General features: G+C 32.8%; 1 protein-coding gene, 1 long non-coding RNA gene and 1 pseudogene across 2 annotated transcripts; 1 reads left to right on the top strand and 2 right to left on the bottom strand.

Moving 5' to 3' along the window:
• The first annotated feature begins 7,112 nt into the window (after positions 1 to 7,112).
• LOC116033247 lies at positions 7,113 to 11,180 on the top strand (annotated as a pseudogene).
• An 863-nt stretch (positions 11,181 to 12,043) lies between these two features.
• Positions 12,044 to 14,127, bottom strand: LOC116032006. The gene is made up of 2 exons (XR_004100701.1): positions 13,840 to 14,127; positions 12,044 to 12,451 (listed from the first exon to the last, which is right to left on the bottom strand). It is a non-coding gene; the product is annotated as an uncharacterized LOC116032006 (long non-coding RNA).
• Positions 14,128 to 16,415: 2,288 nt separating this feature from the next.
• Positions 16,416 to 21,817, bottom strand: LOC116033248 (G2/mitotic-specific cyclin S13-7-like). The gene is made up of 9 exons (XM_031276002.1): positions 21,686 to 21,817; positions 20,995 to 21,152; positions 20,671 to 20,901; positions 20,445 to 20,570; positions 20,109 to 20,357; positions 19,837 to 19,998; positions 19,520 to 19,701; positions 19,244 to 19,432; positions 16,416 to 16,557 (listed from the first exon to the last, which is right to left on the bottom strand). The coding sequence occupies exons 1-9, from the start codon at positions 21,723 to 21,725 to the stop codon at positions 16,416 to 16,418; spliced, it is 1,479 nt and encodes a 492-aa protein (XP_031131862.1). The 5' UTR covers positions 21,726 to 21,817.
• Between the last annotated feature and the right edge of the window lie 482 nt (positions 21,818 to 22,299).

The following is a 22,299-nucleotide window of genomic DNA, read 5'->3' on the forward strand; positions in this document are numbered from 1 at the left end:
TGAGAGGTATCCAACTTGCAGTAGAGAAAGGTTTCTCATGTATATTGCTGCTTAACTGTGCATGAACTCATATGGGTATCCCCTTCCGTTCAATATAAAAAAAATAAAAAATAACCGGTGCCATGTCATCATGGTAACGGAGAAATCTATGAAAAACATTAGACGAAAAAAAATTAATAGTAAATAAATTAAAATACATGTTATGAAAGATAATAGTGCGGCATAAACAATCAGATATAGTTCATAGTACGGGATTACATTTTATCTTATTAACACACATACAAAACATAAAGTAGAAAATACATTTTCCTGCATCCATAATTAAGAATGGTTGAATTTATTGATGCATGGAGGTGGGGCTGAGATGATTAACGGCGGCAGCGGCAGCGCTGCACTGATCTTTTTTTTTATTTTTTATTTTTTATTTTTTATTTTTTAATCTTAGGAGCAAATTTCACTTTTAGTCATCAACTACATTTATTTATATTCTTTTAATTTTGTCATATTACATCCCTATTTTGAACAACTTTTCTTTTTAGTTCTCGATTTTTTTTTTTAATTTTGTTATATTACATTCATGGTTTTGAGCAACTTCCATTTCTATATCTTGAACCAACCACACTGAAATTATGTCTCTATTCTTTCAGCGAACCAAACAATAAAATACAATTCATATTGTATTCCTGACCTATTCCATTCCCTATATGGAATACTATTCCATTCCTTATGTATGTAATACTATTCTTATTCCCTTAAAATTCATTCCGTGAACCAAACATGTTGTAAGTGTAAACCACAACGACACAATAGTTCAACTTAAATTATTTCAGATGATATTAGTGTCGGGAATTTTCACAATTATTCAGAAATAATAATAATTTTTTTAAAATTCCAAACCACAAAATAATAACCAATTTAGTTGTCATATTAAGCTAATTTTCTAACAATTAGACATGCAATTAAAATAACATTTTCTCTGACTCTATACTTCAGAAGAAGTGGAGTGGAAAATAATATCACCGTTTCATACTTGAAAGTTACAGGGGTTGACAAATTGTATGCATTACTGAAAATTCAAAGTGATGGTAAGAAGAAAGGAATTTTGATGGACTTTTCTTGGTTTCATTAACTACTTGCCAATTTGGCACTCTGCCATAGGCGGCTTCCATATATACACCATAGTTGTTTGTATGAGACTGACCCCATGACGAATTCAATTCTTAGACTAAAGACATTATATATGCAAGTCATGCACAAAGTTATATTGTTGATAACATTAATTGATTATAAAAAAAAAATTTAGTAAATTAATTGTGGCAAAAACTTATGTGAGACCGTCTCACGGATCTCCATCCGTGAGACGGGTCGGGTCACACAATTATATGGGTCAACATGTGCATATCATGTGCATTTTTATGATTATCTCTCTCCGTTTCTCATCATCCTACGCTCTTCCCTGTGCTCTCAGATCACTCTCTCCATCTCACGCCTAATCCTTCATCTCGCGCACCCTCACCATCTCCGTCAATCCCTCTCATCCTTGCATCTGGCGCTCACCATCTCCGTCTCCTTCCATCTCCCCCGCCTCCATTTCCGCTACAGCCTCCAACTCTTGGTAAGTATTGCAATTTGGCCAATGAGCATTTCTGTATTCAAATCCCTAATTCTCTACCTAGAGTTGAAATTATTTCTATCAATCTACCCAGAGAATTTTTCCAGTAATCATCAATAAGTTTCAATTTTTAATAAAATTTAGGATTTAGGATTTCTAACTTCCTATTTCATTACTATTTTTTTTTCCAGAAACTATTCTTAATATGGAGTCCGAAAATCTCTGTTCTGATGGTTAAAGTGTTGACTATTCATTTGTGTTTTAAACTACTAGTTTTAGGCTATTAATTATTAGATATAATGGTTAAAGTAGTATACTTGTGCAATTAAGTATTAGATATAATGGTTAAAGTAGTATACTTGTGCAATTAAGTAGTATATTTGCTGGTTAAAGTAGTATACTTGTGCAATTAAGTAGTATATTTGCTCTATAAAGTGTTGTGTTTGATGGTTAAAGTCATGATCATTCATTTGTGATATAAAGTAGTATATTTGCATTATAAAGTATTAGATTTAATGCTTAAAGTAGTATATTTGCATTATAAAGTATTAGATTTAATGCTTTAAGTGTTGAGTATTCATTGTTGTTATGAAGTAGTATATTTGAGCTAATCCCCCAATTGAGTATTCATTGTTGTTCATGAATTATTTGTGAGGTTGAAATCTCCGGCAGTTAATGATGAGTCAAAGGAAAATTTGGTAAATGATGGCTCTTTAACATCAAACATTAACATTATTTTGTCTCTCTTTCTCCTGTCTTTCTTTCACTTCTACTGATATGGAGTAATTAATTTCTTCTTTAACATGCAAATACTTTCCTTTAGTATGCGTCTGTATAGTCATATATGTTTTTTCACTTCTTGAAATGTTTGTTAAATGTACATTGATCTATTTGTGGCTATTAAATATTGTGTTTGATTGTTAAAGTATTAGATATAATGGTTAAAGTGTTGAGTATTCATTTGTGTTTTAAAGTACTAGTTTTAGGCTATAAAGTATTAAATTTAATGGTTAAAGTGTTGAGTATTCATTTGTGTTTAAAAGTACTAGTTTTAGGCTATAAAATATTAAATTTAATGGTTAAAGTGTTGAGTATTCATTTGTGTTTATTAAATTTAATGGTTAAAGTGTTGAGTATTCATTTGTGTTTATTAAATTTAATGGTTAAAGTGTTGAGTATTCATTTGTGTTTAAAAGTACTAGTTTTAGGCTATAAAGTATTAAATTTAATGGTTAAAGTGTTGAGTCTTCATTTGTGTTTAAAAGTAGTATGTTTGTGCTATTATGTATTGTGTTTGATGGTTAAAGTGTTGAGTATTATATTCATTTGTGTTTAAAAGTACAAGTTCGTTTTAGGTAAAGTATTAAATTTAATGGTTAAAGTTTTGTGTACTCATTTGTATTATAAAGTACTAGTTTTAGGCTATAAAGTATTAGATTTAATGTTAAAGTGTTGAGTATTCTTTTGTGTTATAAAGTACTAGTTTTAGGTTATAAAGTATTAAATTTAATTTTAAAGTGTTGAGTATTCATTTGTGTTTAAAAGTAGTACATTTGTGCTATTAAGTGTTGATGAAAAATGTCAGTCATGCAAAAGGTCATAGTGAACATCTGGCACAGGAAGCAAATGTAAAGATTTTCACATTTGGTTCATACTGATTGGGGATATGTACTGTACAAAGCTTGTTTTTGCTTTTGTGTTTGCTTCCTTTCTCGAGTTAACTAGCAGGAATAACTTTTGGTGGTTTTTCTTTTTTTTTAAAAATTTTTTTTATGTAATTGGCATTTCATCATTTGCATACAAATAACTTCATTTACAATCCCAGATTATGGTTCTAAGTTTCTTAAGTATAGGTTTTTAGATAAATGTACTCTTTCACTAAATAAAATCAGCCTATAATAGTTGATGTTTAGAGCATTATTTATTCCATACTGATTACTAGTCCTGTTTTCAGTCCCTAAGCATCTTTAACACTTGTATTGCAAATCTGGTCTACACTTCCTTGCTTATACTTGTTATTAACCTTGTTGACACTGAAAATTTAACAAATGTAATTAGTTTTTATTAGATTTGAATATATATTTGGATAATATTGATATTATCTAATTTGTTAATTAGATAATATCAAAAGAGTTTGAATTTATCAAAACTCTTCTATCCTACTCCTATAAATAGTAGCTTTTATTTCTATGTAAACATCCCGGGAAAATCATAATAAAAGCAGTAAAAGCCCCCCAAGCTCCTCCATGCCTATCATATTGATCCAAATCTCCAGTTGAAGATCAAGCCATTTGAACACCGGAGGCCCTTCAGAAGAACAAACTATAAGTTCTTCTTTGAAGATCAAGCCACTAGAGATCCGGGGTCCCTTCAATGGAGCGTCAAGACATCAATTGAAGAATCAGAGGATCATCTAGAGATATTGTACCCACACCCCATATTGATACTTAACATGTAACATGAATTTTGAATCCTATATATATATTCAAATTTCTTTTTTTACAAATTGGCACGCCCAGTGGGACAGCTCTGCCTCTCATCTCTTCATAGGCACCGATATGGGGGCAAACCACATATGAAATTTGAAATGGAGGAATGTAAATGATACTCCTTGGCACGAGTTAAAACGGCCTAATGTTTAAGACTCCTTGGCACGAGTAGAAACGGCCTCATATCCATACTCCTTGGCACGAGTGGAAACGGCCTCATATCCATGCTCCTTGGCACGAGTCAAAACGGCCTTGGCACGAGTCAAAACGGCCTTATATATTTAACTGTAGTGTCGAGACTTCCTTGCACTACATACTTTCGGGTGGTATATTTTCTCAAGTGGCGTACAAGCAAGTCTCGAGGGGGCATTTGTTGACACTGAAAATTTAACAAATGTAATTAGTTTTTATTTTGTTGACACTGAAAATTTAACAAATGTAATTAGTTTTTATTAGATTGACACTGAAAATTTAACAAATGTAATTAGTTTTTATTAGATTTGAATATATATTTGGATAATATTGATATTATCTAATTTGTTAATTAGATAATATAAAAAGAGTTTGAATTTATCAAAACTCTTCTATCCTACTCCTATAAATAGTAGCTTTTATTTCTATGTAAACATCCCGGGAAAATCATAATAAAAGCAGTAAAAGCCCCCAAGCTCCTCCATGCCTATCATATTGATCCAAATCTCCAGTTGAAGAACAAGCCATTTGAACACCGGAGGCCCTTCAGAAGAACAAACATATAAGTTCTTCTTTGAAGATCAAGCCACTAGAGATCCGGGGTCCCTTCAATGGAGCGTCAAGACATCAATTGAAGAATCAGAGGATCATCTAGAGATATTGTACCCACACCCCATATTGATACTTAACATGTAACAGGAATTTTGAATCCTATATATATATATTCAAATTTCTTTGTTTACAAACCTACTATTTGTTCAATTTGAATTGCTTATTCATTATTTGGAATTATACGAATTCAAGAGGACAATGCATTGGATATATAATATGAGCAGGTTCTATCATTTTGTAGTTTTTTGAATGAACTATGTATTTTTCTTATGAAACAATGCAATAATGTCTGAAGCTTTTGGCTACCTCTCCAGTTTGACTTTGGGCATGTCTTTTCCACTAGTTCTTGGACAAAAAGATAGAAGTAATCTAACCCATTGATTTGATACATAAATTTCAAGTTGTGTGCTCTAAATATAGCTTGAAGATGTTTTTTTCTCCTTTCCTACTACCTTAGTCCAATGTTTTTCATGTGGGAAAAAGTATAGGTAGATCTTTTTTGTTGGAGTTAGTTTGGTTTGTACCCTTATTATACTTTCAATGCTAAACCAATAGATATAGAGGCTTTTTATTTAGTTATCAAATATAAATGTGGTTGAAATCTAATGACGTTGTTGGAGGAATATCATGTTTCCCAACTTCTCTTTCATCCTTCACGTGATTTAATAAAGTACTAGTTTTAGGCTATAAAATATTAGGTTTAATGGTTAAAGTGTTGAGTATTTATTTGTGTTTTAAAGTACTAGTTTTAGGCTATAAAATATTAAATTTAATGTTAAAGTGTTGAGTATTAATTGGTGTTTAAAAGTATTATATTTGTGCTATTAAGTATTGTATTTGATGGTTGAAGTGTTGAGTACTCATTTGTGTTTTAAAGTACTAGGTTTAGGCTATAAAGTATTAAATTTAATGGTTAAAGTGTTGATTGTTCATTTGTACAATTAAATAGTATATTTGCTCTATAAAATATTGTGTTTGATGGTTAAAGTAGTCATGATCATTCATTTGTGATATAAAGTAGTATATTTGCATCATAAAGTATTATTTTTAATGTTTTAAGTGTTGAGTATTTATTTTTGTTATGAATTGAATTAGTATATTTGTGCTATTAAGTATTGTGTTTGATGGTTAAAATGTTGAGTATTCATTTGTGTTACAAAGTACTAGTTTTAGGCTATTACGTATTAAATTTAATGCTAAAGTGTTAACTATTCATTTGTGTTTTAAAGTACTAGTTTTAGGCTATAAAGTATTAAATTGGGTTCTATGTGCTTAAAGTTTTAATAAATAGAATAAACTCAAATTTGAAAATTAGATGATAAAGTGTAGAGGAACTGCTTGGACACTTTGGACGTGAAGAACATAGGAAACGCATAAAAATGGAGCTTAAAATTTGATAAACTAAATTAATAAAACTGGGCTAAAAAAAGGCCCATGTCTGATTGTTAAAAAACTAGCCCAAAAAAAATTAATCCATAAATTAAATATGATCCAAATTATGTGATCCGACCCGTCTCACGGATTGAGACCCGTGAGACGGTCTCACACAAGTGTTACCCATTAATTGTTTATTTTTGATTGATTACATGTAAAATGACTTATAAGAATATAATAATATTGTGCTATTTACTTAGCTCTTAAATTACGTACTTTTACAATTTATTGTTCTTGTCATGCTATTAATTATTCAATAATAACGTTATAGTTATAAAGAAATACTCGATTGTTAATAATAATTCAATATGAAAAATATAAATTCAAATAAAAAAGAATAAACATAAGTTATTAATAATAATTCGAACATAACAGTTTAACACAATTATTTTATATATATAAAGAGCCATCGTTATATTGTAGACCAAGGTCTATAGTGCACCGTGGACACTGGTCTAATATACAGAAATACAGAATTCATGTTCATAAATGTATAGAATTATATAGCTGAGGACACATAAACACTTAACATATTCAATCATATTTTGCTACCAGTCAAGTCACAAAGAGGAAAGAAAAAGAAAAGGAATTTTGATGTAGCCACTTTATAGGGGCTCATATGAAGAAAATAAACTATCAGGTTATATCAGGGAGTAAAATTTGAGAATATATGTAATAAAACTCAAAAGAAAAAACACAGTATACTGTTAGGCCTCACATTAGCTAGCACTATATAATACGGGAGCTCACAATTGTGCTAAGTCGGAAATTAAATGGAAGAGAATATTTTAAAAGTGTGGGTTTCTTGGCTCCCTCTTGTGATGCTGTTTAATACTACTCCATTTTGTTATGGAGTAGAAACAATTTCTGGGAACAAATATTTAACTCAAACTACAACTATATCCTCCCCGAATGAAAGATTCGAGCTGGGTTTCTTCAGACCCGGCCAATCTTCCAACTATTACGTGGGTATTTGGTACAAAAACATCTCCCCGCAAGCAGTAGTTTGGGTAGCAAACAGGGTGGCACCGCTCCCCTCCGCCGCAATCGCCTCCGCCAAACTGAGAATCCTAGACGGCAACCTGGTGATCACACACAGCGAAACTCATCAGCTCTGTGCTAGCAACACTTGGAGATGACGGAAACTTGGTATTGAGTGACAACTCGACAGCCCCACTTTGGCAAAGCTTTGACCACCCAACCGACACACTTCTGCCGGGTTCCAAGCTCGGATATAATAAGCTCACCAAAACCAAACAGGTGCGTACACAAGAAAATTGAATATATCTATACGGGGTTCAAAATTCCTATTACATGTTACATGTGGGTACAATATCTCTATGTATGATCCTCTGATTTTTCAATCCATTGAAGAGCTTCCGGATTGATTTTTCAATCGATGTCTTGAATGCTCCATTGAAGAGCCTCCGGATCAATCGATGTCTTCCTGATTTCTAATAGCTTGATCAGAAGGGCCTCCGGATTCAAATGGCTTAATTTTCAAAGAACTTGTATGTTTGTTCTTCTGAAGGGCCTTATATGTTCTAAGATGAATACATAGAAACGAAAGGTCCTATTTATATATATATAGCTGTAAGATAGAAGAGTTTTGATAAGTTCAAACTCTTTTGATATTATTTCATTAACAAATTAGATAATATCAATATTATCCAAATATATATATTCAAATCTAATAAAAATTAATTATATTTATCAAATTTTCTGTGTCAACAGGTGTTCACGTCGTGGAAAAACTCAGACGATCCCGCACCCGGCCTATTTTCTTTTAGCAATGATGGCAACGTCACGGTTCAATTATGGAACGGTACTGAGGAATACTGGAACAGCGGGCCCACCTACAATTTCACCATCGTTCACAACGAGAACGAGAGTTACTTTACTTTTACTGTATCACCAACCCTAATAGCAAGAGGTATACTAGACATAAATGGGCAACGGAAGGGGATGGCGTGGTTAGAGGCTGGACAGGAGTGGGTGCCAATCGTGGTTCAACCCGCACAAGAATGCGACGTTTATGCCTACTGCGGCCCATTCGGCATCTGCACCCAAACTTCATCGCCCGTTTGTGGTTGTTTGTATGGTTTCAAGTACAAATCACACAAACGCTGGGGTTTGAATCAATTCTCTGATGGCTGTGTAAGGAACACCAGTTTGAATTTGAAGTGTGGAACTAATAATTACCAAGAAGAGGGCATGGCCGATAGCTTCAAAATGTATCCAAATGTGAGATTGCCAAGACATCCTCAAAACATCACAACTCAGAATCAGGCAGAATGTGAGTCCACTTGTCTCCACAATTGTTCTTCTACTGCCTACGCTTATCATAACACCAATGCTGGTTGCTCACTTAGTCACTTTGGGTTGGACAACTCCTCAACCTCAAACACTTTGATGGTAATGGAAGCACCATTTACATCAGACTTGCTGCCTCTGAATTTTCAAACCTCAAAGGTAATGTAATTACAATACAATACTGCCTCAGCACAACAATTTCCCCACCACATGGTTCTGATACCACTTATAGTTATTAGGATCTAACAATAATCACTATGCCAAAAGTTATAGTTACTACCAGATCAGAGGCACAACTTTATTAATGGGCTATATCACTCAAAACAACATCTAGCGAAATAACACTAAATTATACAAGCTATATATATTTTTAGGTTAATATTTAATATTTTTGTATTAACTATTAAAGAATTATATACTTTATAATTATTAGTCTTTAAAAAATTAAGAATATCTAAGCAAATTTTTATAAAATAAAAAAAAATACATGGGCGCCTCGATTAATCCCGCCTGGGCGTCCTAGGCACTAGGCGCTCCCGAGAGCCTAGCGATTTTTTCAACCATGGTTCTGATACCACTTATATTATTAGGATCCAACAATAATCACTATACCAAAAGTTATAGTTACTAGCAGATCAGAGGCACAACTTTATTTTTTAATACCCCCATTTTCGAGAGGCAGGTTCGTCTGCCCAACAAATACTCATGTTGAACTAGCTTAACTGCAACTCCTACTTTGTGTTTAATGTAATTTTCTTTTCATGTTATTAATTGCAGATACAAACTCAAAGCAGTTGTTAGGCAAGCTCAAAGCTATCATAGCTAGTGTAGCAGTTGCTGCAGCAGCTCTAGTTGCATGCACTATTTTCTGCGTCTGTTACAAAAGGAGAAGAGCAGCATTGAAAATAACAGGTAGTTTAGTTGTAGATCAGAGAAAATTTTCCGTTTTGACATCCATTAATTAAAACCATATTTTGAGTATTTGAAATAGCGTTTTCTGTTCACTTCAGAACTTGCAATGGACGCAATAATGGATACAACGATAGATGAAGATACAGATGAGAACGGCATTGGCGTCCCACTCATCACTTTCAAAAGCATATTGGAAGCTACAAACAACTTTTCTGATGCAAATAAGCTAGGAGAAGGAGGCTTTGGTCCAGTTTATAAGGTTATCAGCGAATTATTATCTCTTTAGATGTCCATTTCAGGTTGTTTTTGCCTTTCTATAATACCAAATAATGGAAATGGTATTGCAGGGTATGCTTCTCGATGGGCAAGAAATTGCAATAAAAAGATTATCAAGTCAATCTAGTTAAGGAATCAACGAATTTACGAATGAAGTTGTATTAATTGGAAAGCTTCAACACAAAAATCTCGTTAAACTTGTAGGTTACTGCACACAAGTGGGAGAAAAGATCTTGCTATATGAATATATGCCAAACAAGAGTTTAGACACCTTCATATTTGGTAAGTTGTAGTCTTTGGTATTCCATTGATCAACTATATATTAATAAATTCAGTATTCCAATAGTATTATATTGTACGTTTTCACAATTTAGATCAAACACGTCGACAATTGTTGGATTGGAGCAAAAGGTTTGACATTATATTGGGAATTGTTCGAGGACTTGTATATCTTCATCATGATTCAAGATTGAGAATCATTCATAGGGACATGAAAACAAATAACATTTTATTAGATGAAGAAATGACGCCCAAGATTTCAGATTTTGGATTAGCGAGACTGGTTGCTGGAAATACATTTGAAACAATTACCAAAAAAGTTGCAGGCACCTAGTAAGTAGTACTTAACTTGAATTATGGAGTAAATCTTCGAGATCCATAATTTTTAATACATATCTCAAGACAAATTTACTTAATATTTTGGATATTTACTTACTCTTCTTTTCATTTTGTACAATTCATGCATCATATTTGAATTGGATTGTGTGTTACGGTAATAATAAAGCGGTTACATGTCTCCTGAATATGCACTAAGTGGACTCTTCTCAACTAAGTCTGATGTGTTTAGTTTTGAAGTGATCATACTCGAAATAATTTGTGAAAAGAAAAACACATCATTTTATCAGCATGAAGAAGTCTCAAACCTTTTAGGCTATGTAAGTGAAGAAACCTTATAAACCTTAATGAGTTAGTATTTTTCAATTTTACAATGTTAGACTTGATTTACTATTCTTTTTCTTGTATTATCCCAGTCATGGAAATTATGGAATGAAGGGAATGCAATGGATTTATTAGATGACTCAGTACTAGTAGAATGCTATAAAGAATGTGAAGTGTTGAAGTGCATAAACGTTGGGTTGTTATGTGTTGAAGAAGATCCAAATCGTCGTCCTAGCATGCCTAATGCATTTCTAATGTTAACAGATGAAAGTATGAATCTACCAAAACCAAATCAACCAGCTTTTGTTACAAGAAATCGGATTTACAATGACTCTTCTACTGTAGAATATGATAAACCGTGCTCCAATCATTTGACTTTTTCAGCACAAGAAGGTCGTTAGGAATTTGTAATAATAATATAATAAGTTGTTTGTTCTATAAGCTTTGTTTTAGCAATAGGTGCACTGTTTGAAAGATAATCTTAATGTCGTCTACTTTGTATTTATTTTTCTATAAGAAAGTAATTTCGACATTACAAGCTATTAAATTATAAATTTGTTACTTGTTTAGCATTCCACTTTAATGCATATGTTTTATGCATATATTTTTTTTAAACTTCTTGTTCAGGTGAAATTTCCTCACTCCTAGAGTCCCACAGGCGGAGAGGTAAATAATGGTCACTCAACATCTCATTAAGAGAATAGTACGTGTCAGAAGGAAGCCACCACATTGGTGTAACTCCAATTGGGGGTGGATCCAAAAATACCATTAAGTATGTAAGGGCGAAAACTTAAAAAACTTCAAAACATGATAAAAATATATTTATGATAAAATATGAAATGGTTGAAATAAATTACACATAATTTCTATTAATATGCTATTCATAAATACTTTTCTCAATATGATATTCATAAATAGTTTATAATTTAATTAGATCAACTCTAAAATAAGATGCTTACCTACTACCAACTAAGCAATCTCAACCTTTGGTATTTTTTTTGTATAATCTTCTACTATAATAAAGCAGAACCTTTTTAGTAAATAAAAAAAGAAAAAATTTCCCGCCAAAACAATACTAGGTCATTTTGGATGCTAGAATATTTAGTTTAATTAAATGTTTTTGGAACTTTTCGTTATCCAATGTGTATTGGATTTGGAAGACTAACAAATGCTTACATTTATTAAAACTATTGAGATTTTTATTGCAAAATAATTAATCACTGATCATTATTGATTACACAACCTTGAATACCGTGTCTGTTCATTTTCAAAATAAAACTCTCAATTATAAATCATTAAAACGACATGTTGGTACACTATATTATATCAGATTTCAAATTATAATACCCTGATAAAAATAAACTGCAGAATACCCAGAGTTGAGGACGCATTAAATTACACCTCCTAGCCTGTTCAATATCCAATACATATTAATAAGTACGGAGTTATAAATGTTGGTGCATGTATTTATAGAATCAAAACACTCCTATAAATAGTGCAAAGTTCATACAGTTTGCTGCTGCACATACTCATGCATGCTTCTTTAAATCTTTAAACATAAACGAAGAGATTTTTGTTAGAAAATGCCCCCCCGAATACATCCTTGCTTCTCAGGTTTGCCCTCTACATACGAGAGCAATAAGAGTCCGTTTGGTCAGAACTTATGAGGTCCCTGTGGAGGAAACACAAGCAAGAGCAAATAATGTCTCTTCCATGACGAAGAGGTAAGGTTAATACATATTGTGCAGTAATATCTATTCTGAACATATGGATTGCATAATAATAAATCTATGTTATTTCATAATACTGTTGCTGCCTAATGCTCTTCACTTAGTATTCATCAAGAAAAAGACCTTTCAAAAATTATTGAAGAATATGGAGATGATGAATCCGATATGGTAATGTTATCTGCCTATCATTTTAAGCCTATATATATGAACATATTTCTACTATTAAGATGCTATGTTATCATATTCTAACTATTTTTGAAGAATTAATTACTTAGGAGGAATCAGCAACTGATGAAGTTAATAGGCCAAACCATGGCTGCCAGCAAGGAAAGAAAGGAGAGTAGCAATTTAGTCCTTTGACCAAAGGATGTCTTTTAGATGAGTTTTCTTTCAATGTTTTGTGTATTTGTTGTATTTATTTAACATTACTCTTATATTTCTGTTTCCTATTACTTTAGTCATAATTTCAGGTCACTCAAAACAATAAAGGGCAGCAATTCATGTTCCAGATGATGTTTTATTATATACTCAGATTTAAAGGGCAGACTATTTTGATCATCGTCTGCCTATTCTATATTTATATTTTCAGGCATCAACAGAATGTTTGAAAGTCATGTATATTGAGCATTTGGTTGAAGCTTGACCATTAGCAGGAGGAAGAAATACATTATTCAAGAGACACATTGGGAGGAAGATTAGTGTTTGAGCAATCACTATAATACAAAAATTATTTATTATTCTCACCCACTTATATTAGTGGTAAACAGAGATTTGTGGTTCAAAAAACATTAACCAAATTATACATCTGATGTTTCTGTTTTATGGTATGTTTTTTTTTTCTTATTTTACATTCTCACTAAAAATATTGTTATTCCCAGTAGCATTTAAGTGATAAAGATTTCATTTTAGTCAGGACATTGCTTAGTTTGGGATGGACATGAAGTCATTTACTACTGAAACAGATGGGACATGAAGCAGGACATTCCTTAGTTTAGGATCTTTTTCTACTGGCTTTTTATAATGATAGTTGTGATTATTTAGGATCATTTTTTACAACCAGAATACTATATTTATCCAGTTTGTAGCTCATTTTTTAAATAGCATATCTCTTCTGGGTGTTTTCAGACAAAATAAGCAAATTTTATGCTTGCAAATAAATTTGGCAGAAAATCAAAGTATTGAACACCAAACAAAAGAAATTTCAGACAATTAAATAACATATTGTTGCTTTATTAACAGTATAACAATTAACATAATTAACAGTATAACAATTAACATAATTAACAGTATAAAAATTAAAAATTTTGAAAAATAACATATGACCAGTTACCTGACTGGCTGAGGGCCAGAGATTACGAGGGAGACAGGGGGAGGAGCGACGGCATTGGCGTCGGAGTACGGAGAAGCAGAAACCAAGAGGACTAAGAAGCGAGGGTAAGTCCAGAGGGTGTGAGGGCGTAACCGCTTGGCCGGATTGTCAACGAGGTTGGAGGCCGGAGCCTGTAGGCGGCGAGACACAGAGGAAAGTGGAGAATTGTGATAGTGTGGAGTGGAGAAGCGAGAAATGGAGCAGCATATCTGAACTGAATAAGGGATTAGGGTTAGGGACTTAGGGCAATGCTTTTTTTTTTTTTTTTTTAGTATTTTGTGTTTTTGTTTTCTATTGGGCTATTGGGCTAAATATTACTCCGTATTCTGTAATTCATTTCTTTTGGACTATGCAGAATGAATGAGTTTACAGCTGACTGGCAGTGTGTGTGTGTGTATATATATATATATATATATATATATACACACACACACACATATTAAAAAGTAATATTATTTATAAAATAATAATATGTTATTGAAGTTTTTAAATGCGTTATAATTTTACTATAAATATTGTTTATCATGAAATATTTAATAATTTATAATATATATATATATATATATATTTTTTGAAAGAATTGTATAGGTATATAATATACAATTATTAATTCAATATGTATTATTTAACAAAGAATATGAATATGTAGGAAAGGGTTTAAGTGGGTTTAAGTGCGGTTAAATAATCCCGTGCGGTTGTATGGTGATCAATGCTATTTAAAAAAATTCTAAATTGATTGAACCCTTATGCTTCTGATCTACGCACTTAAATTGGAGTAATGTAAATATGACTTTGTAGAGAAATTCTTATAAAGATTATTGGTTGTGTTTTGGAATTGCAAAAAAAAAAAAAAAAAAGTTTCAACACCTCAAGAAGGGATATAATAATAATAATGTTACAAAAAAGTGTCATAAAGTTTCATACTGACGCACCTTAAGAAGGTAAATCACGCACCTAACTCTTTAGGCCAACGCACCATAAGTTTCAACAACTGACGCACCTTAAGCACACAAATCATGCACCTTAAGAAAGAAAATCACGCATCTTAAGAAGAAAAACACGCACCTTAAGCTTCAGGTTGACGCAACTTAAGCTTCACACAACTACTCACCTTAAGCAAATAACCACGCATTTTAAGCAAAACAATTATGCACCTTAAGCACAAAAAAATCGCGTACCTTAAGTACAAAAACCACGCACCTTAAGCACAAAAATGCGCACCTTAAGAAGGAAAAGCGCACCTTAAATTTTGATCGAAATGCAAAAATTACCAAATTACCACCATATATATAATATATATATATATATATATTTTAAATTTTGGTAATCCTTGACGTTGATTTAAGTAAGATCAATAGCTCATATAATCATATTTAACTGCACAACTGCACGGCAGACACCCAACCGCACGGAAATTGAATTATATATATATATAGGGTCAAGTTCAGGTGCGGCCGTGCTCTCCCGTGCGGTTCACACCATTCAATGTTATGAAATTATAAACATAGAGTTATGAAATTGTGAATATAGACCCATGTCCACCATGCAATGTGGTCCCGGATCCGTGGCATAACAACTGATGAAGGAGAACGCAAAACTCTCTCTCTCTTATTTCTTCGCTTTCCTCTACTTCAACAAAACCCACATACACCAAAATTTCTATTGTGAATGCTCTTAGTCGTAAAGTCCGATTGCAATTAATGCTTTAATGTCTTCAGTGACAACAGAGTATATCATGAAATAAGTTCTATACTGCGTTATGAATTAGATACATAAAAAAAAGTTATAGATAAAAAAAAACAAACAATTAGGTACATACAAAAAGTTATAGATAAAAAAAAACAAACAATTAGGTACATACAAAATAATATTGCAGTTGCATAAAAAACAATTAGGTACATACAAAATAATATTGCAGTTGCATAAAAATGGCACAAACAGTCGAAAATTTATATACATACAATAGTTAATTTATATACTCACAAAAAGTTATAGATAAAAAAAAACAAACAATTAGGTACATACAAAATAATATTGCAGTTGCATAAAAATGGCACAAACAGTCGAAAATTTATATACATACAATAGTTAATTTATATACTCACAGAGTCACAGTAATGACTTTTGTGAACCAAATTTAAGTACCTAACATAATAAATTTATGTACTTGTAAGTTGTAAGTTTGTTTTTAAAAATTGAACAAAAATATGAATATAAGTGTCATTTATCTCAATTAGAGTTACGTTTCAATGATATATTATTAATTTTATATATACCAAAATGAAAAAGAAAAAAATGACACATTAAGTTCAAGGTTATTGTTGTTGTAATTCATTATTAATATATTGTTGGAGTAATAGCTAAAGACCTTGTGGTCTAGTGGTACTTAGTTTACACTCCCACATGGATGCGATTGTTGATTTTTTGTTCTTTGCATTTTAGCGTTTCAAATCAAACAGCTGATAAACTAACTATGTTACCAAATAGATTTCATATAGTTTTTGCTTTCATTCATCCCAAACCAGTCATGCCCCTTATCAGATCTTATATATCTGCTTGAATGACCCATCAGGTTCCAGGTTATTCATTGTTGGAGTGTCATCCATTCGTGGTATCTGAGGAAGTTGAAAAGCAAATATTCCTTCTACACATGGTACGTACTGAACTGGTATTTTACACCTGCATATCATTCATAAAAATAGATTGTTATCGTGAAGGAAATTTTCACCCTCACCTACCTAGAAGAATTTTCATCATATATAGTTGCATTATTATCTCAAGGGAAAATTGTAATTTATGTCCCTCCATAATATGTCAATTATCAATATCACCCCTGAATTATTAGTGGTGTAAATATTACCCCTCAATTTTTAGAAACGGTACATATATTGCCCCTCCCGTGGTGTAAATATTGCCCCTCCTGAGTTACAGGAGGGAGGGGTAATATATGTACTGTTTTTGAAAATTGAGGGGCAATATTTATACCACTAATAATTCAAGAGTGACATTGATAATTGGCATATTATACAGAGTAAAAATTACAATTTTCCCTTATCTCAATGTATAACAGTAAGTGACGACATAAAATATGCAGATTCGCCCGATTTATTCATAATGGGAGTTGGTATATACGGAGTAATTGACAATGGAGCATCATGCCTGATTCCACATAATTCTATGGAGTAATCTTGTTACGATCAAGCACTTACCACTACACCAAAAGTTATAGCTCGTAGTAAAGCGATTACAATGCAACTTTTCACATTTTCTAGACGTTGTGTGTTGGACTTGGCCTTTTAAGCCCTTCACTAGCATCAGCCCAACAATCCCTCAACCACTGGATGCTAGACTTGGCTTTTACTAGCCTCCGCTCAACAACTCGAACCCGTGACTTAGCTCTAATACTACTTTTGTTAACCGTTGTCTATAAGCATTTTTCTTGTAGTGAAGCAAAAGTGACGCAACTTTATTTCCTTATAAACTCTCATCACATTTTCGAGACAGGAAGAGTGCTAGACATGGCCTCCGCCCAACAATCCTCAATCATTAGGTGCTAGATCAGACTTGGTCTTTAGTGACCTCCGCCCAACAAATCTTTTTCGTTCTAAAGAATTTTAATTTCTCATCAAATGAGCCCAGGAGTTCCCCCAAACACTTCAACAAGTAATGAGTTATAATCACTTGCAATAAGGATGGAATTAGCCTCCAATATTGATGAAGTGTTATGGAGGAACTCTAGGGTACATCTGATAACATTCCATCTCTTCAATGTCCTTAGCAAACACATTAATTTATGTATGTCAAGTAGTCCACAGAGTTCCCCCAAACACTTCAGTAGGCTACCAATGCCCTTAGCTTTCTCATCAATTCAAGCTAGGCATATGCATATTGAAGTGTTCAAGGGAACTCCATGGAAAACCTGATGATCATATTCTTTTTAATGTATTTTCTGTTGCTAGGAAGTCTTGCTATCTATATATATATATATATATATATATATATATATATATATATATATATATATATATATTCACTTCTCAATTAGTGCAGAAAAATAAATAAAAACTACTGGGTATTTTAGAGCATGAAACTGGGTAAAATACAATTGCAAGCATGAACCTGGTCAGAAAATTGGGTTGAGTGAGATAAATGGAATAAACAAACTGTGACTAAAAAGGTTTTATTATTCAAGGTTGCAGGATATTCTACCACTTTAAGAAATTCCTTTGAGGCTTTCAATGGCTGCACAACTATTTGCAGTAGTCCTTAGGGACAAATCTTAATTGACCTCCCAAGATACAAGTTTTATAAATGGAATCGATTTACAAGGAAATGAATAGAGATGCAATATAATAAGAATCCTATTACATACATTGGGAAATGAATAGAGGTTGGATCAAGCTACAGAAACCAAAATTGTTTACTAAAAATTTTCGCTAACGCGACAATATATAATTCGTATTTGGTAAATAAGTGGATTATTTTTTAGTGTGGGATGAGTTTTATTGCCAACGTCAAATGATGAAGGAAAGATGGATTAGATTATAACCTCCTTTTTCTTCAAAGCTACCATGATGGAAGCTAAGCCGGTGAAGTTAAGAGGTACATTATATTGTATAATGTACATTCCGTACACAAATAATGTATATTTAGTATATTAAAAATATATTTTTTTTTATTATGGTCCACGCAATAATTTGACAATAAACTATGCGTGGTTCAAATTCCTTACTCCATCAGAGACTGAAAAGGATGGCGACCTGATTTTACCTCATAAAACCACCAATCTCACTTCACTACTCTACTGTACACACAAAATCCTTCTTCTCATTTTTTATTTACTTTAAAAAAAATAATATTTAACCCATTTTTTAATTCGTCTCATAGATCTTAACTCATGAGATGATTTCACTAATTACCTAATTAGCTTAAGATATATTACTATACGTAAATGGCAAAATATGATTTGATAATGGCCGACTATAATTTATCCGTCTTCCAAGCATATTTTAAATAAATGAGACCATTATTCAATGATTTCATTCTATTTGGTGCAACAATAGCGCGTCACATCAATAAATAATTTAATTCATGCAATATTTTTTAAAATATATTAACCATATTTCACATTAGTAATAATGACTTTAAATTTTTATAAAATGTACAAAAGAGAAATTCAAAAGAAAATTATTTATTTATAGTTGGTACTTGTTACAACTGGTTCATAGATTACAAAAAAGAATAATACTACACAACCAAGTAACCAAGCTAACAATTTTCTGTACCTTCAAAAGAGAAACTAAAAAATGATTATTTGGGTAGATAATCCCCTTCACAGCCTGACCTCAAGACAACAAGTTTTTACTTTCTAGACAAAATCAAAGAAATTAAAGATGATGATAATGATGGTGCAGCAGTAGCAGGTAGAAGACTTGCAGCTGGTGAGAAGAGAGCTACAGCACACCTTTCTGGACTCGAGTATTTCCTGCAAACTGCCTCGAGCTCGCTCTCTGCCAAACTTGAGTGTAAGCCAGCCAAATGTTTTGCGCAATCACTGTTACAAACAAAAACATTACATGTATGTATGTATGTTAGTTGTAATCAAATGCAATCCTAAAAGGGTGTGGAGGAGATTACGTACGTTATCTGGTTTTCGTGGTAGCCAGTGTAGTGCTTTAGAGTAGCAGTCCATGGAGGCGTGATGCTGAGAGTGCAACGAGCAGCGTAGACAGCAGATGCAGCGATTTTTGATGGACAGTAGTGTATGACGGTTGAGTAGTTCAGCAGACCAAGTTCAGCAAGGAAGAAAGCCATGTTCTCAATCTGCACCAAACATTGAACAAGTCGGGGAAATTTAGTTTCAACATGATCTCGGGAGTTGGATTAGTTTCATCCCGCAGGGGCAGATAACAGTATGCAAAATACAATGTTTCTCTTGAGATTTTTATTTATTAGTACCTCTTTATCTGCTGGAATTGAAGCTTTAATGAACCGCACCAGAAAGACATATATCGTAGGAGTTGTGAAGTACCATTCGAGTGTCCCCATAATGGATTTCTCCGTCGCGAGTATCTGCTCCCTCGCATAAGCATTGCCACATACATCCACGAAGTCACTGACCTGCAATCATCCATTCAACACAGCACAAAACCCACAAATTCAAGTTCGACAGAACAGCTAAAAGCGACAAATTTTCAGAAACTTGGAAATGGATTTTTTTTTTATTGTACCTGCGGTGCCCATATTTCCTCGTACTTGCAGGCAATGAGCATAGAGCTGATACCAACCAACTGGAGGTCCCTGATAGGAACAGTCTTGGTCGAGAGAAATCGATCCATGATATTGATACTCAGGTAGAGGCTCTCGGGCATGAGCTTAAACTTCTTATGAACTTCAATTAGCCAGTCTATTAGAATTGCCCTGTTCTTAGAACTGATCTCAGGCTGAGAGCCCATATAGTCATTCACTCGAGCATCGGCCTAGATTAAGAGAACAGATCATGAGGAGCAAACATACAAACTAAAAAAGGAAACAAAAAAACAATATAATAGCCACCATATATATACCTCTGTGAGCTTGTAGAACTTATAGATATCTTCCGCATACTCCATGGCAGCCAGTTCGTTATCAGCATCTTCTGAGTCAATATCCACAATCTTCTCCTTCAGTTTGTAACCAATTCCACAAGCAGCCTGAAAAACGCCAAATTACAAACAAAGGTAAAGTATGCTTTTCGACATTGTACTATAAAACTTCAAAAGTAGTGAAATAGTGTGAAGTAAAATAGAAAACCTTGCTTCGAGCAGTTAGGACAGAAGTGTATGACTTTCCAGTCATTTTCGTTTTCCTCCCACACAAGGGGCTTTTCTTCATAACAACAGCTTTGGCATTGGGGCTTATGACCTTACCCGTTTTTGTCTTTTCTTTCAGAGTTACTTTCTTCTCAGCACTAGCTACTACTGCTTTTGTTCCCACACAATTTTTCCCCGCAACAATTCCATTGACAACTTGTGCAAGTGCCTTCTGCAAATCAGACATTATAGGCAAATCCTTAGAAAAAAATTTCATATTCAAACACATAAAAATAAAAAGAAAACACATGTTATCCCAACTTACATTGTTTTCGTCAACAGCAGCTTGTGCCTTAGCCAATAACTGTGCCGCAAACCTTCTTGTGATGGGGCGACAAGAGATATGTCTCTGCGGTTTACTATCAACAACAGGAGCAATCACAAGATTTCCAATATCTTCAAGTGCCCATCTATTTCTCCCCCCTGCATACCCACATATATGTTAAACTTAATTAAGTTGCCTATAAAAAAAATTCCATCAAGATAACAACTTTCTTGATCTAGAAAAGGACCATGATAACTTCAAGGCAATTAAGGAAAAGTAAATGGGAGAAAACCAATCCTATTCAGATTCTCAAAGAACAATCATCAGCATCATAGATAAGAACAAAAAATGGCCACCAACCCACACAAATTGCAAATATAGTAATAAATTAAACTAGAAACAAACATTAATAACATAGAAAACTATCTCACATCATAAATTAAAACAAGAACTGTAAGTGCAAAGGGAAATTCTTAACATGATCAATCAATGCCACCAAAAATACATAAACCCCAATATCAAGAACATAAATTTCTAGTTCAGAACAGAAGTTTAAATTTTAAATCGTTCAAAACCCCTCAAATTTATTCAAGATATGTCCACAACAAACTCATATTCTCATAAGCATAACAAGCCGTAGAAGAAGATTCAGAAGAACATAAAAAAAAAAAAATTCATTTCTTGGATATACCTCTCAAAGGTTGGTCTTTGACAGCTGCTTTAGACTCCATTTATGGAATTCCCTGCAAGACTCCGACGATCCTATTAGGAAGAAAACCCCTGCTTGCCTAAAACTTCCAACTTTCTCTCTTTTTCTTAAGAGCAATTGAGAAGACAGGGTTTTAAATAGGCTACCGCAAGCCAGCTTCAACGGTCTTTTTGTGATTTCAATTTTTTTTTTTTTTAAGACTAATGATTTCTATTTATTAACATTTGGAAACAAAGTTAGTTTTACTCTTAATTTTTTTTAAGAAACTCCAAAAGTAACTAAGATTCCAAATCTTGCTTTTCTTTCTCTCTAATATAGATTCATTATTATAGATTTATTAAGTCATTGCTACAAGTTTATTAAACCATTTTTACATATTTATGAAATTACCACCGCAAGTTAATCACGGAAAGTCCATTAAATTGATACTACAAATTTACTAAGCAACTATTGTATGATCATTAATGCACAACACTAGGTTCATTACATCACTATTACAAGTTCATTAAGACATTACTTTAAGTTTATTAAATTACTACTATATGACCATCAAATCATTAATATAGATCCATTAAATCATTAGCACAAGTTCATTA

The sequence above is a fragment of the Ipomoea triloba genome, chromosome 10, assembly GCF_003576645.1.
Source record: "Ipomoea triloba cultivar NCNSP0323 chromosome 10, ASM357664v1".
Taxonomy (NCBI): Eukaryota; Viridiplantae; Streptophyta; class Magnoliopsida; order Solanales; family Convolvulaceae; genus Ipomoea; species Ipomoea triloba.